At 40.6% G+C, this 15,387-nt stretch overlaps 1 protein-coding gene across 3 annotated transcripts in view; it reads left to right on the forward strand.

Annotated features, from left to right (window-relative positions):
* Nucleotides 1-15,387, forward strand: part of tle2a (TLE family member 2, transcriptional corepressor a) — a 51,064-nt gene that overhangs the window by 22,950 nt on the left and 12,727 nt on the right. For all 3 annotated transcript variants that reach the window (XM_088426101.1, XM_088426102.1, XM_088426100.1), the window contains 2 exons: nt 8,287-8,350; nt 14,315-14,359. In XM_088426101.1, coding sequence (XP_088282227.1) covers nt 8,287-8,350; nt 14,315-14,359 — 109 coding nt within the window. The remainder of the gene's footprint in view (nt 1-8,286; nt 8,351-14,314; nt 14,360-15,387) is intronic.

Raw genomic sequence — 15,387 nt, forward strand, 5'->3', positions numbered from 1 at the left:
AAATAAAAACAACTGACGATCCAGGATATGTCCTGATGTTATACAAGGATGTTTGAAAAGTACCCGAGGCAGAAACATTGAAAAATAGCGTTGTCAAGAACAGACTTTCTTTGAAAAATACTTCCTGCCATCACTTTAATAAAAAAAAAAAAAAAAATGACACCAGCAATTGCAGTTTTTCTTTATTTACTACTGCTTCCTTGTGTGCCAGTCAGGGTTTTTCTTTGATTTCTTAAACTCCATTTTTAACTCTAGCATCATTGACTCCAGGAGGTGTCAACTTCCCCCACAAACATGAAGATTTTGGGTCAGAAGTTTTGAACATGTTTTCCTTTGCCATTAGATGTCTGTCAGATGTCTTTTAAGGTACTGTGATACATGTTCTTGGTTTCACAGAACTATGTTGAGATGAGTTAAGAGCAATTGATTAATACAATAGGGTATTGAAGGGCCAATAAACTATGTGGAAATGAATTGTAGAGCTTCAGTGTGACTACATTTGCTACCATCTTGTGGTATATTGGTACCAAGTTACTGTGGTGTCTGTTTGAGTGGTTCCAATTGGACAAACGTGGTGCCTCGACGGCAGCATTTTATGGCAATTATGAGCAATCATTTGCGGATTTCCTATTGATCTCTTGAGAGTTGCATCATATCCTTTATTTACTAGTTTATTTATTTAAAGATCTGTCTACTCCAGTTATGTATAGTAGTAGTGACAAGCATAAAAATGCTCTACTTCTGGATGGCAGAAGGTACAATTATGAACCTGTGTAGCCATCTGTCGCCATTTATCCATCAGGATGCTTTGTGTTCACATAAACATGCCCAGATTTTACAGTGACAAATAACATTTGTGATCATCATTATTATGTTAGTATCATATCGTTTTTGTGCCATTCCTGTTGGTGGTGTGACGAGAACTTTTTCCAATGTAAAACCGAGTTATTCTCAGTTCACAGTTGGGAAAGATCCGTGTGCTGTATATGCGCCGACCAGCACAAGAACGCGTGTAAACATTTGAATGAATCAACTCCCTATGGTGACATTGTGTTTGCGAGAGGGATGGTTCATGGTTTGCGGTTTTAGTTTTGTGTGTGTGGCCTCGCAATGAGTATGATGACAGATACAAGTTCACTTGGCCTGCTGCTGTGCGACAAGATCCATCCTTTGTTTTGTGTGTGTGTGTCTGTGTGTGAGGCTGTTGGTGTTGTACACCCTTGAAAGATGATGGAAGTGTACAAAGGAAGTTGGGTGGGCTCCTATTCTCAGTGTGTGTGAGAGAGCGTTTTTTTTTTTTTTTTACCTTGTGGGTTTGCGAGGAACGGTTGATCAATACTTAATGAGATGTAAAGTGAACAGTCCCAGGCCCGAAGGCTGGAAGCTTAAATGGTTCTAACGTGCGCGCGTGTGATTACCGTGATGTCACGATCAATAGGACTTAGCGCCGACTGATATCTTTTTAACCGCAAAGATGGTTTACATCCCTTTAAATGTACCCCTGCAAACGCTTAGAAAGCATTTAAGGAGTTGACTCGCCAAATCGTCCATCAAGCTAAATATATGAGTCGTATCATTTCCATAATTATAAAGTCAAATGAGATGATGCTTATTTGTAAATTCAACGTCTTTGTGCCGTTGCCAGGTGACAATTCATAGACCTAATTGAGAATGATTTATTGAAGAGACTAAACATTAGTTGAAGGGCTATCCATTTTTAAGTCATTACACACTTGGGGAACCTCCCAAAGCCTCTCCACAGTCAAGGAGCGTGTTTGTTTAAAATGAAATGTTGCAAAATCCTATTTTATGACAGGGGCTTTTTCGGCTGTGTTTGTTGGACGACGCCACACTGTCATAATTGTACGTCAACAAAATGACAAAGGACACAATAGAAGAGCAAAAGAACAGAAGTGAATCACAGCAGGCATCACTTTTGTTTTTGGTCGATTCTCTGCAGCTGATTGTTGATTTTCTTTTTAGAAGCAATCGAGGCCAAATTGAGTTTGCTGCTTGGCTGCAACCAGTGTGTGCACTTTTACAATCCCCTTAGAAAACATGGTGTGAAAGCGTTGCTGCTTTTAAAATTCAATGCTAATGAAAATCAAAGTAAGGAAAACAAAAGCTGGAGACTTAAATGACACCTGGGACATTTCTTAAAGTGCAGCCTCTTAATTAGATGCTTGAGGTGGCTGCTTTTTGACCCTCTTTGTGGTTGTACGTGTGCGTGTGTCTGTGCGTGTGGTTTGGGCCGAAGCGTGGGTGTGTGTTGCCTAATAAATGCAGTGTTTTTGCTAATGTATACTGCTGTACACGCTTCTTTGCTTTGAGTGATGTGTGCGTATATGCGAGGGTGTTCATCAGCAATACAACACTGAGCTGTCGGAAAAACCAACGGGCTGCAGATTTGTGGCACATTTAGCTGATCACCTTATCTTCTGGCACCGCCAGGGAAAGATTTGAGGCGTGCGCACACACACACATTTTCCCACTACTGTTTCCCTCCCTCCCGCCATCGCTAAATGGTGCCCAGCTCAAGCCTAATTATGACAGCCAATCATTTCCCGCTTCCTGCCCACCACTCTCCTACACTTTGTCATTCTTAACGTTCTTTCAATGTTACTCCAGCTGTGACACTCGCATAATGATGAGCACATACTCATTTTCAACCTTGAAGGTCGTAATTTGTAGCGCTTGTGTGTGCGTGTGGGTGTGGGTGTAAGAAAATCAACACATTGTATACTGAACATGTGGTTACAATCAAATGCACTGCATACAAATAAATGAAGTGGTATCAAACAATTAGTCAAGTCATTTGAATATAATGTTATTCAAATATACACTACTAACAGTATATAATTCAGGGCGTTAGCGGGACTTTCAAGTCTTAAATAGGATTTGGGAAAATTAATGCCTCCATTAAGTTACTCTTAATTCTTTAATCTGCCTGCCTTAAAAAGGCTCATTGTTTTGGAAAAGGAACAACTTTCTGAATGGTGGACTAGTGGTTAATTCAACTAGGTTGCAGGTTCCAATCTTGACTCTGGTCTTCCTGTGCAGATTTTGCATGGTTTCCCCATGCTTACATGAGTATTCTTTGAATACGCCAACTCCGTCCACCTTCCTACAGCATGGCTGTTTTGTTTGGAAAGAAATATTTTCTTTATTTTCTCACTAAAGTGTACAAGAGCTCCCTCCAAAATGACTTTTGACTGACATGAGCTAGAAAGTTGTATTCCTTTTTGCATTGTCTTACATTGTTGTGGAAAGAGAGTTACATTTGACAACTGACCAGTATGAGGGCACCAATGACATCGATCGTGATGGCTGCAAGCTGAAGTTTGAATGTAAACCGACAACTGCATTTTTCATCCGTCGACAATTAACGCACAGTTCTTAAAAAAAACTCCCCTTTCTTGATCTCTCGCTATAATTACGATTTTTCTTTACACATTGGCTAGGAATAATAATAAGCCAAATAGCCAAATATATTATTTTAAGTCAGGTTTTTACCTTTATGTAGTCAACCATTTTACAGCACTTGTATACAAAATTACGCTAGTGTCTTTAATACTTATACAATATAGGCCAAAAATTAGTACACACATTTTATTTCTTAAAGCAATTGTGGCCACTCATTTTTCTTTATTCAATTTAGTCAATTCCACAGACTCTGAGGTGGCAGAGTTGGGGAACTCCAAGATGGACTAGCCTTTCTCTAGGGCTGAAGTCACCGGGGTGGTCAAAAAAACTCCTTGGTGATTTGCCCGGAGTTCGTCAAGTGTCTGGATGTTGTAGGGCTGTGCAGGTGGGCACGCTTCTACCAGATTGCGTGGACATCGGAGACCGTGCCTTTGGATTGGCCAACTGGGGTGGTGGTTCTTTTTAAGAAGGGGCACCAGATGGTGTGTTTCAACTATAGAGGGGTCGCAGTCCTCAGCCTCCCTGGTAAGGTCTATTCAGAGGTGCTGGAGAGGAGGGTCCATCAGACAGTCGATCCTTGAATTCAGGAGGAGTAGTGTGGTTTTCGACACGGCTGTGGAACCGTGGACCAGCTCTATATCCTCGACAGGCTCCTCGAGAGTGCATGGCAGTTCTCCAAGTACATGTGTTTTGTGGACTTGGAGAAGGTGTTTGACCATGTCCCTCAGAAATTCCGTGGGGATGCTTCAGGAGTACACGTGTACTGTACCCCCCAATGCAGGCTATACCACCAATGTCAAGGTTTCATCCGCATTACCGGCATGAAGTAGAATTTGTTTCTAGTCAGGGTTGGATGGAGCGAGAGCTTGACCAGCGGATCGAGGCAGCATCTATTATAATGCCAAATCTGTATTGGTCTGTTGTGGGAAATAAGGGTCTGAGCCCAAAGGCTACACTCCCCTCTGGTGGCGACCTGTGTGTTGTGACCAAAAGGACGAGATCTCGGTTAAAGGTGTCAGGGTGCTGGGGCTCTCCTTTAGAGATAGGGTGAGAAGCTCGGTCATCCGGGAGGGGCTCGGTGTCAAGGTGCTCCTCCTCGCATCGAGATAAGTCAGTTGAGGTGGCTCGGGTATCTGGTTAGGACGCATCCTGGGTCCCTCCCAGTTGAGCTTTATGGGGCATGTCCCACCTGGAGAAGGAGCTGGATGAAGTAGCAGCTGCTAATCTGTTGCCCCTGAGACTTGACAATTCAACTACTAGAAACACAAACACATATGACACGAATAAATGGCTTCATGACTTCATTAACTATGCTGTACAATGCTTTGTGTGAACTGAAACAGATTTTTTTCTATGTTGACCTCTGCTACTCGTGGGAATAGGTATAATTGATCTAATAAAGCATATGCTGTAACTAACATCTATTAGGGTAAGGTTTATTATTTCCTGCCAAACATCTGCATGGCCTGATTTTATATTTATCATTAATTTAAATTTTACCTAAGGCAGCTCAGTGGACTCACTCCGGCCTTTCTGTGTGGAGTTTGCATGTTCTCCTTGAGTCCGCGTGGGTTCCCTCCAGGTACTCCGGCTTCCTCCTACACTCCAAACATATGCATGGCAGGTGTATTGGACATACTAAATTGTCCTTAGGCGTGATTGGGTGCGTGAATGGTTGTTTGTCCCTCTGTGCCCTGCGATTGGCTGGGATTCAATTCAGGGTTTCCCCCCGCCTACTGCCCATAGGCAGCTGGGATAGGCACCAGCAAGCCAGCGACCTTAGTGAGGATAAGCGGCTATGGAAAATGGTTGACTGGATAGATGCAATTTGAAGGATAGGTTTGACAAAAACAATTACAAATACAGTGGTATTTTCAAGATTTTCCTTTGTAAATCATTGGTGGTTCGGATTGGCAATTTCAGTAAAACATATCGTATAGCAGATTAACACAGTGATATTTGAGAAGTGGAATTAAGTTCATAGGATTTACAGAAAGTGTTTGAAAGTTTGAACCATGTCATCCAAATTGGTTAATGTTTCTTCAAGACACTTTACTATCTTGACTAACTTAACTGATGAAGAGACCTAGTTCAATGCCTCTACTTAACGTAACGTAAAGCTTCAACATTTTCAGGGGTTGTTTTTCTTTGAATAGAACCCTATTGATTTTTATAATATATCCAATACAAGAAAATGCGGTAGCTGACACACGCACGGACACACACCCACATTCATGCACACTCTGCACACTTGAGCTGAGAGGCAATTTCACTGTAATAAAATCTATAAGGTGATGGAGGTGGCGGTGGAAGGCTTTAACCTGCACTGCCCTCCACCTTTTTGGACGCCACCGCCTCTTCTTTCTTCTGCCGCTTGGCTCCTTCACTTCCCTTGTTCCCCTTCTCCTCCGCAGCCTGGCAATGATAAATGAGTCAATTATGTGCATGTTGTGCGCGTGTGCGTGAAAAGGGAGCTGATGGGGCTGTTATTACCTGTTGCGGCTGGGGGGATAATGTCGCCGTATTAATCATATTCTAATTTTCCGCCCAGAAGACACACATCATCAACACACGTGCACATACACACATACCAACTACCCACTGCCGCTCCCCCCTATCAATCATTTTGCCGCCTGCAAACAAATCAGCGTAAATGGGCCCAAAATACTGCCTCCCTGGGGAGGAGCAAGACTGCTCTTTGCTACATGAAACACAAGGCATGTACAGTATGTGTATGTGTGCACTTGTTACACAAACACGAAAGAGCATTACGTGTGTGTGTGTGTGTGTGTGTGTGTGTGTGTGTGTGTGTGTGTGTGTGTGTGTGTGTGTGTGTGTCCTTTTGCAAATGCGGCCAAAAGCATTACCCAATTTCAGGGGGCAGAAGGGACCTGTTGGGCCGTGTGTTGAGACAGAGCCACAGAAGAGATATGGTTCACATGGGAGAGGTGTTTGGCCGCCTAATCTGGGTTGTGTGTGTTGTGTCTCTTCCATTCAGGGGCACACATTCAACAGAACAGTGGTAATTAGGGACATGGGCATATTTGTAGCCTTTTTAGAGGGTGGTGGGAATGCACATTGTATATTCTCAAATTTATAGGTGATCTTTTACAAAGGATTATTAGGGACACGTGGAAAGAAAAAGCGTGCTGTATAACGGCAAAGACGGCAAAGGCATGAAATAAAAAGATGTGATCTTTAGGGATGTAAGTCTTTTATGGAAAGTCGTTTATGTATGTATGTGTGTGTGTGTGTGTGTGTATATATGTATATATATATATATATATATATATATATATGTATATATATATATATATATATATATATATATATATATATATATATATATATATATATATATATATATATATAATATCACATTTTATAAACTTGGTTTTATGTTGTCATGTTTTATTAAAGAAAATCCACCTTTTGGAAATGTAATTACTGTATTTTAAGAAAAGTAATTTGTTTTGATAGTCTATCTTTATGTTCTTAAACTGTATTATGGACCCAAGAGTAACATTTTGAACTATACAGATGCTGGGGGAAAGAAGTTATTTTTGTCAATAACAAGCTTTTCTTGAACGTGGTATGAGTTTGACTCAAATGTAACTAGTCATTGCTGACAGTTTAACACCAAACTACTGTACATGTTTTACTAAGTCAGGCTACTTATTTCTCAGCCCAGCAGTTCTCAGCTTTTTTTGGTGACGTACCCCCTGAAAAATAGTTTTTCAACCCCAAACCAGTGCAAATGATTTTTGAATTTAAAAAACAAATTAGAGTTCTTTGCTCATTAAGTTTAAAAATACATTTGTTGTGGTATTGCTAGGTGTATTTATTTTAGCAATTCTAGAAGATAATCGTGTAAACATCTGTTTTTTTTTTTTATTTATTTATTTTTCAGGCTCATCTGCTGGAAAATCCTGTCACTAATGCACATCCATATAAAATAATATTGCTCTGTAAAGGAATTCCTATTACACAGTTTAGCAATAAGTTGCTTCATAATTTGGTTTTAATTTGAAAGAAAAATGAAGTGTTCCCATCATGGCATTAAAAAGCCTTATTAGATATTCAGATAAATACAGAAACCCTGATGAATTCTCATGTACCCCTGCCTGAAGTGCTTCTCATACCCCCTATTGCGAACTGATGTGCTTCCTGGCTCACCCTGCTGCAATTTGTAGAACAACTCCCTTGCCGCCTGAGCAGAGCATAATTGTGATAATTTTGCTATCCATGTTTAGCATGAAGTTCTATATTAGCACAACAATGGCATGGGTCTTTGTGGAAGATATACAGTTATTATAGCCAAGTATTGTATATCAAAGAAAAACACATTTACAGACAAACAAGTCACTTAGGAGCAAAAAGGAGAGTGAGACCTCACCTGGATGTCAGGATCTTAAGTGCGACTTGTCTAGTTCTTCTCTGTATGCAACACTAATGGTCTGTCATCACCTAACCTCTAACCCCTAAACCAGTGGTTCTTAACCTGGGTTCGATCGAACCCTAGAGGTACGGTGAGTTGGTCTCAGGGGTTCGATGGAGCCTCCGCCGCAGAGGTACACCATTCATTTCGTGCACCAGTAAAAAAAAATATATATAAATTTTTTACTAAAGAAGGGTTCGGTGAATGAGCATATGAAACTGGTGGGGTTCGGTGCCTCCAACAAGGTTAAGAAGCACTGCCCTAAACCATCCCTTCAGTGTTTGTTATATCGTGATGAAGGGGCACTTCTCTGGTCACCAGAGGAGCTGTGCACTGAGAAAAAAAAATACTTGGGGTCAAATCCAAACTCTAGATTTTAACAGCTGTTTCCCTGTTTTTTTTTTTCTCTCTCTCTCTCATTGCAGTTTGAAGTTGGAATGTGAGAAACTGGCCACAGAGAAGACAGAGATCCAGAGACACTATGTTATGGTGAGCCAAGTCGTCTGGGTCCTTTTCATCTGCTCACAGCTGCTAAACACCCACCAGGAACCACACGCAAGACCACACACACTTGCCTACGCACACACCGTTCTCTTGGGGAGGAAACCGCACTTACATGTTTGTGCGTCTGCGACGCTTAACAACCTGTGTGCCTTTTACCATGTCAATTTTGCGAACATTTCTAAAATATGGTATCCAGTAAGCATTTGGTGAGCTTCATCACACTCCTCCAGATTGTTCACTTTAAATTTGTAGTCAGATGGAACACTTTTTCAAAGGACACCAATTTGTCTCTCAATTACATTTGTTATAAGCTCTCAGCTCAAGCATTACCGTTCCAATTCAGGTTCTTTGCAAAACTCTTGTGAAATGCACAGATCACACAGTTATACTTAGCAAAGGACCAAGCAGATTGCAACAAATAAATACAAGTTTATTCTCCTATCTATGGCAGTGACGTATAATGACAGGCGATGCAACGCTCTTCCAGAAGGTACGATTAACTTGCATATCCAGCTGTTGCGCCTGAGGCAACAGAATACAGTGATCCCCCCCTACTTCGCGGTTAATGGGGGCTGTCAACCCCCCGCGAAGTCTGAAACCCGCGAAGTAGGGTATCAGTTTCTAGATTTCTATGTGCGCCCCAATATAGCCGCAGTAACCATAAACAATCCTTTTTTTTTGTATTTTTTGCCTATTTTATTTCCTTTCTCCTATTATTTAACATTACATTGTCCTTATTAACATTATTGTATTTTCATTAAATATATATATATATATATATATATATATATATATATATATATATATATATATATATATATATATATATATATATATATATGTACAGTATATATATGTATATATATATATATATATATATATATATATATATATATATATATATATATATATATATATATGTATGTACAGTATATATATGTATATATATATATATATATATATGTATATATATATATATATATATATATATGTATATATATATATATATATATATATATATGTACAGTATATATATGTATATGTATGAATGTAAAATAAATGTTTGTACATAACCCCTAATTGAAAATTGAGCACAGATTTTAATTCACAATTGTGGTATACAGTGCATCTGGAAAGTAAGAGTGCTTCTTTTTTCACATTTTGTCAGGTTGCTGCCTCATTCCAAACTGTATTAAATTAGCCTTACCTCAAAATTCTTCACAAAATACCCCATTTTGACTTTTTTTTTTAAATATTTAACATAGAAAACTAGGAAATCACATTTACAGAAGTATCCACAGCCTTTAGCTTGGCAGTTGATTGATCCACATTTGGCATCAATTCTTCCTCAAGTCTTTTTAAATATGACGTCTCAAGTTTAGCGCACACATCATTGAGGCAGTTCTGCCCATTCTGCTTTGTGGTAATTCTCAAGCTCCTTCAGGCTGGATGGGAGATGTCTGTATACAGCCATTTTCAGGTCACTCCAGAGGTTTCCAATCGAATTCAAGTCTGGGCTTGGCTGGGCCACTTCAGGACCTTCACAGAGTGCTTTTGCTGCCATGTTCCTTTTTCTAAGAAGTGCCTTTCATCTGGCCATGCTACCATACAGGCCTGAGCTCGGTTTGGATGGCTGGTCCTGGTGGTTCCAAATGTCTTCCATCTATGAGTAATGGAGGCCACTGTGCTCATCGGTACTTTCAAAGAAGCAGATTTTTTTTCTCAAGACAATCCTGACTTGCAGGTCGACAAATAATTCTTTTGACTTCATGCTCGGTTTTTGTGCTCTGACATGCATGGTCAACTTTGGGACTTTATATAGACAGGTCGGTGTCTTTCCAAATTAAGTCCAATCAGCTGACCGCAACTTACCGCAGGTGGACTCCAATAAAAACTTGGAAACATCTCAATAATGATCTGTGGAAAAATTATGCATCTGAACTCAATTTTGAGCTTAATGTCAAAGGCTATGAATATCTAACTAATACATCACACTTACACTTCGATTTTTAATACATTTAATCATTGTTTGGAAAAAAAAAGTTCACATTGTCTTAATGGTGGTATTGATTGATTTCATCCAATTGAGAATGAGGCTGTAAGATGACAATTTGTCAAAAGCGACGCACCGAGAATATTTTCCAGATGCACTGTTACTTTTGTCCGTTCATTCCTTTGTGTGTGGCCCTTTGGAATTGGCAATAGCGTAGCTTTTGATGTTCACGCTAAGGACGGGCTTGATAATTGGCTATTCGATTGGTGGCGCGAAATTGTTTGTTGATGAATCATGCCTTGAAGCAACCGGGCCAAAATAGAATGCTGTAATCGTTTCTGGATGTAATAAGTGAGGTCATGTCCACGAATGGTCAAAAAAAAAAAAAAAAAAGCACTAAAGTATGGGAATGTTGGTACTAAAACAAATGAGGCGCACACTGTTTTGAGGTTAATGTGTGTCATCAATTGGCCGCGCTGCCGCAGTACCATTAGGGTAACGTTCTGTGAATATTTGGGTCCATTCAGTCAGCGGGAATTCTGCCTGCCATCTGAACCCCTCGCCACCGCAGCTGAACCACTGCCAGTTGCCAAGGACCCACTTGGGCCCTGCCAAAAACAAAATAAAAAAACGGTGGCGTTCCTGGCACTGAGCTGGGAATTGTGAGCGGGTGGAGGGGATGTGGGTTGAAGTTTTGGCTCTTGCCAAGAAAAGAGGGAAGGGGGATGGTCAGGGGGGTAGGCGAGGTCCCCTCTCCTGGCGTCAGATTTTGGGGGAGTTTGGGTGTTGCTAAGCAACAGGCGAAACTTGGCACACCAACTGTCAAGTGGAGCTGCCAGCTGCCAGGAAAGGCATCTTTTATGGAGGCACAGACAAACAGCAACCCGTGCAAATACACACCTGCGTGTGTGCACGCACACACCTCACACTGTGCCAAGAAAGATGTCTGCAGAGAGACAACCCCTGCCCATCTCCTCTCCTTCCATCCTGCCAGAATGTTTCTGGCGCTCCAACTTGCCAATCTCCTCTCTGAAAAGCAAATGTCAGCCTGTCACTTTGCGAGGCATCCGACTTGAAAATGCTTTCCTTTTCCGTGCAGAGAGAGGGAGAGAGGAAAAGAGAGGACCACCTGTCTCTCATTGGCGCTCCACTCTCTTCTGTGCTTCTTGTCCGAGTCAAAAGGTTCAACTAGCTCAAATTAAACGTGGTTATTGCAAAAGTCCGCTAATATTCCTTTCTCACTGATGCTCAGGTTTGAAGCCCTTAAGCCTCATTTTTTAGCGACTGACTTTTAGCGTCCAAGATAATGTCAATGCCATTTTTGGTGAAGAATTGCAGGATTCAGCCCGGTGATAGTGAAACAATAAAAATGCATGGTTTTTGTCAGAAAACGTGCTGCTTTTTCCCTGCTTTTGATTCTTGAAGCAAGGCCAAAGCCTAAATGTCGGTTAACCACACTACTTGGCAATATCATCTAGCTCGTTAGCATGTTCAGCGTATGTATTGTATCAATTCTGGAAGTGCTAACAACTTTTGTTACGGGTTGGTAATGATCGTTTCAAGACAGTTTTACATTGTGTGTTTTCATTGAACATACTAATCTACACGTTGTTATCGCGGTTTAGACCTAGTCCACACGTAGCCGGGGTTCTTGCGAACGGTACAGAAATGTCTGTGTTCTGCCTTGTCTACCACACGTCATTGAAAAATTGGAGATTTGCCAAATTCTCCCTTTGCATCTTTGACTTCTCCTTTCAGCGTTTCCCTTCAGGGGTCGCCACAGCGAATCGATTGCCTCCACCTAAGCCTATCGTCTGCATACTCTTTTCTCACGCCAACTCCAGTGGCACCTCTACTTACAAATGTCTCCTTTTATGAATAAATTCCGGTTACCTCTTTGGAAAAAAATATTGTTTCTTTTTACGAAGGAAAATTCTGGATGCGAAAGGCGAAAAGTTTTGGTGTAAAATAATGAGACACCAGCGCTTGGTCGAACAAGACTGGAATGTATTACGACATCACAGCGTCTCCCCTCCGCAACTGGAGCTGGTAATCCTAGTATGTATATGATACACTTTTTGATGCATTTTTTATAACTTATTAATATGCCGGCTTTTCCACAAACAAGAGACATGAGTTCTTTGCACTGTTGTTTACAGTGGTCTTGCACTTTCCATCTTTTCTCACTTCATCCACACTTTCCACCAACAGTTCACAATTTAGAACTAACATAAAATTAGCATTGGCCATGTCTAACATTGAATATATTCTCATAAAAACTCATACATACCACATCGGGCTGCTATACACAACCCGGTGAACGCTTTCTCCTGAATCGTTTGCCGATTAGCGTGCTATCGTGTCTGACTACACGTCAACAAGAGAGCTGAACACCGTGACACAACATGAGAAGTACTTTGCGTGACCTTGAAATGAACTTATGTAAACTTACATGTTCAAAATGGTTTGAAAATGTATATTATTGCTCCTGTGGACATGTAAATTATACCTTGATCACTGGAAATGTCAAATAAAAATGTACAACTAAAATGACCGTAAGAAATTTTTCTGCACACCATCTCAAAGCTGACAAATGAACTGCATTCATATTGTCAACTGCTACTATTAATATTAATTCAAAGGGATTTTGATTTTTTTTTTTTGGGGGGGGGGGGGCTTGGAACGAATTAGGCTACTTATGAAAAGCTCCTCTACATTACGAATGACTTCGAAATTAATTAATTTTGTAAGTAGAGGAACCAATATACCCTCACACCCTCTTTCACTACATCGATAAATCTCCTTTTTGGTCTTCTTCTATGCCTCCTGCCTGGCAATTCAAATACTGTGTTTACATATAACAATCATAATCTTAATACTTTAAAGTCATCGCTCCATACACACATACCTCAAGCAAGCTACTTTTTGACTGCTGGTGTACTGCTCTTCTGCTTGGCGTCTGACGCAAAATCACACAGCTTCCCAATGGTCGTCCATTGAGTCCGTTGATTGTCTTCGTAGTGGGGATCTACTGAATAAAATGCACTCCTGCTTTCTACTGCCAGGCTTCTTTTTTTTAAATGTTTGCTTGTTTTTTGCAAAATGGGCAAAATGCTAGTTGTTATTGTTTTTTTAAGTTGGAATACAAATCTTCTCTACTGCCGTCCAGTGGTTTGGCATGCTTGTAAATGAATTTAAAGACACATTTATACGACTTGTATGTAGAGGCAATTTGTTTCAACAAATTACGCTGTATGGAGGGAATTTTTTTCCACGCACAAAAATGGGAGGATTATGGGAGATCTGTGTAGACAAGGCCTTAATAAATGCAAGGACATGTTTCAGTTAACGGGGCACTTAAATGTGCCATTATTAGTATTGTTGTTTGGAAAGCACTTTTGTACATCAAAATGTCCAGATTGCATTTTCTTAATTGAAAGAATATTTATCATTTTTAATAAGGACAAACCCATTTATAAATGGCTCTTACCTTTTAGAACTGTACTTCATAAATATGAACAATCTGTAATAAAAATGAAGCAACAGCACCATTATCAAAAAATAAGTGGTATTAAGGTGACAATATGTTTCTCATTAAGGCCAAAGCACCAGCTGGTGTCAATGGCCTATTGGAGTTGTTTATTATTAGTCTTCTGGACAGTTTTTCACCTTTTTCAGGGCCTCAACATGCCTGAAAAACCCAACAAATCACGAGCACATGTTCCCAATTAAAAACTCCCCCAAAAGTCACTCAGTAGTGCTGCACATTAAAAAAAAAAAAAGCAAAAAACATCAATAACGCTAAACATATTGTCCAATAATATCTCTCAGGGTTTCATTCAAAGCTGCATGATGTAGTGATAGTAAGTATATTGTTTTTTTTTAAATCAATGCTCTTTCTTAAGAGAAATGTTCATTTCATTCCTGTGATTGAACTGTTTGTTTGTGTGTTGCAGTATTACGAGATGTCCTACGGCCTTAACATCGAAATGCACAAACAGGTGATCAACATGGCATGTTTTCTTTAATGTCAGCTATTATCCACAAAGATGTTTAAATAGGATCCCTGCAGGCAAGTCAGTCCTATGCCAGATGAGAATCTTTCTTATCGTTATCACCTATCTCTGTCTATCACGACTTCTTCTTCTTTCATTTCTTTTGTCATCTCCTGTTTTTGTTTTTTATGCTTTCAATTTTCTTCTGCGTCCCACGTCTTTGTTTTGATTTCCTCTTTATCTTCGCTTTCCTTCGTCTCCTTCCTGGACATATAGAGTCCATGCCGGATTTCACTTTAAATCAGGTCAATGCCTTCTTGCTGTCTAGTCTTTCTCTTTTTCCTTTCTCTCTTTCATTTTGCCATCTCAATCGTTTCAGTTTTGACATGTCACAGAATCCCTACACTCTTCACCGCAATGTCGATTTCTTCCCCCCCTTTCTCATCACCCTCCCACATCCTCGCCTTCATTGTCACACTTCCTCGCTACCCAATTCTCTCCTTTCCCGTTTCATCACCCCCACCAGCACTCTTCTTCTGTCCTCCCCCCTTCATCCCTTTTTTCCTCCCTTGCTCTTTTCCTCTCCTCCGTTCTGAAGATGTCATTTAGTAGTTGGAGTTCTCTAACAAGAAATCATTGTGTCTCCCCTGGGCAGGCGGGGCTGAGGGATGGTGTGGCTGATGGATTGGGAGGATGGGATGTATGTGGGCAAGTGAGAGGAATGAGAGAGGGAGTGAAGGAAGAAAAAAGGAGGGGGTGGAAGTTCAGTCCAGCGTCAATAAATCACTTAGGAGGGAATGGGGTTGTGTGCGTGCGGATAAATCGGTGTGCGTGTGTGTTTGTGTGTGTGCGCGTGCGTGCATGTGTGCCTACACGCGCGCGCACACACCTCAGCACAGGCTGGCTGTCAACTAGACAAACAGCCTGTAGCCATAATGATGTTGTCATGATCTCTGCATGCATATCATTACCGGCCCTAACGGCCTTGAAGCTAAATGTGAGTGTGTGTGTGTGTGTGTGTGTGTGTGTGTGCG

This window comes from Hippichthys cyanospilos, chromosome 10, assembly GCF_059441005.1.
Source record: "Hippichthys cyanospilos isolate Australia breed blue-spotted pipefish chromosome 10, RoL_Hcya_1.0, whole genome shotgun sequence".
Lineage (NCBI taxonomy): Eukaryota > Metazoa > Chordata > Actinopteri > Syngnathiformes > Syngnathidae > Hippichthys > Hippichthys cyanospilos.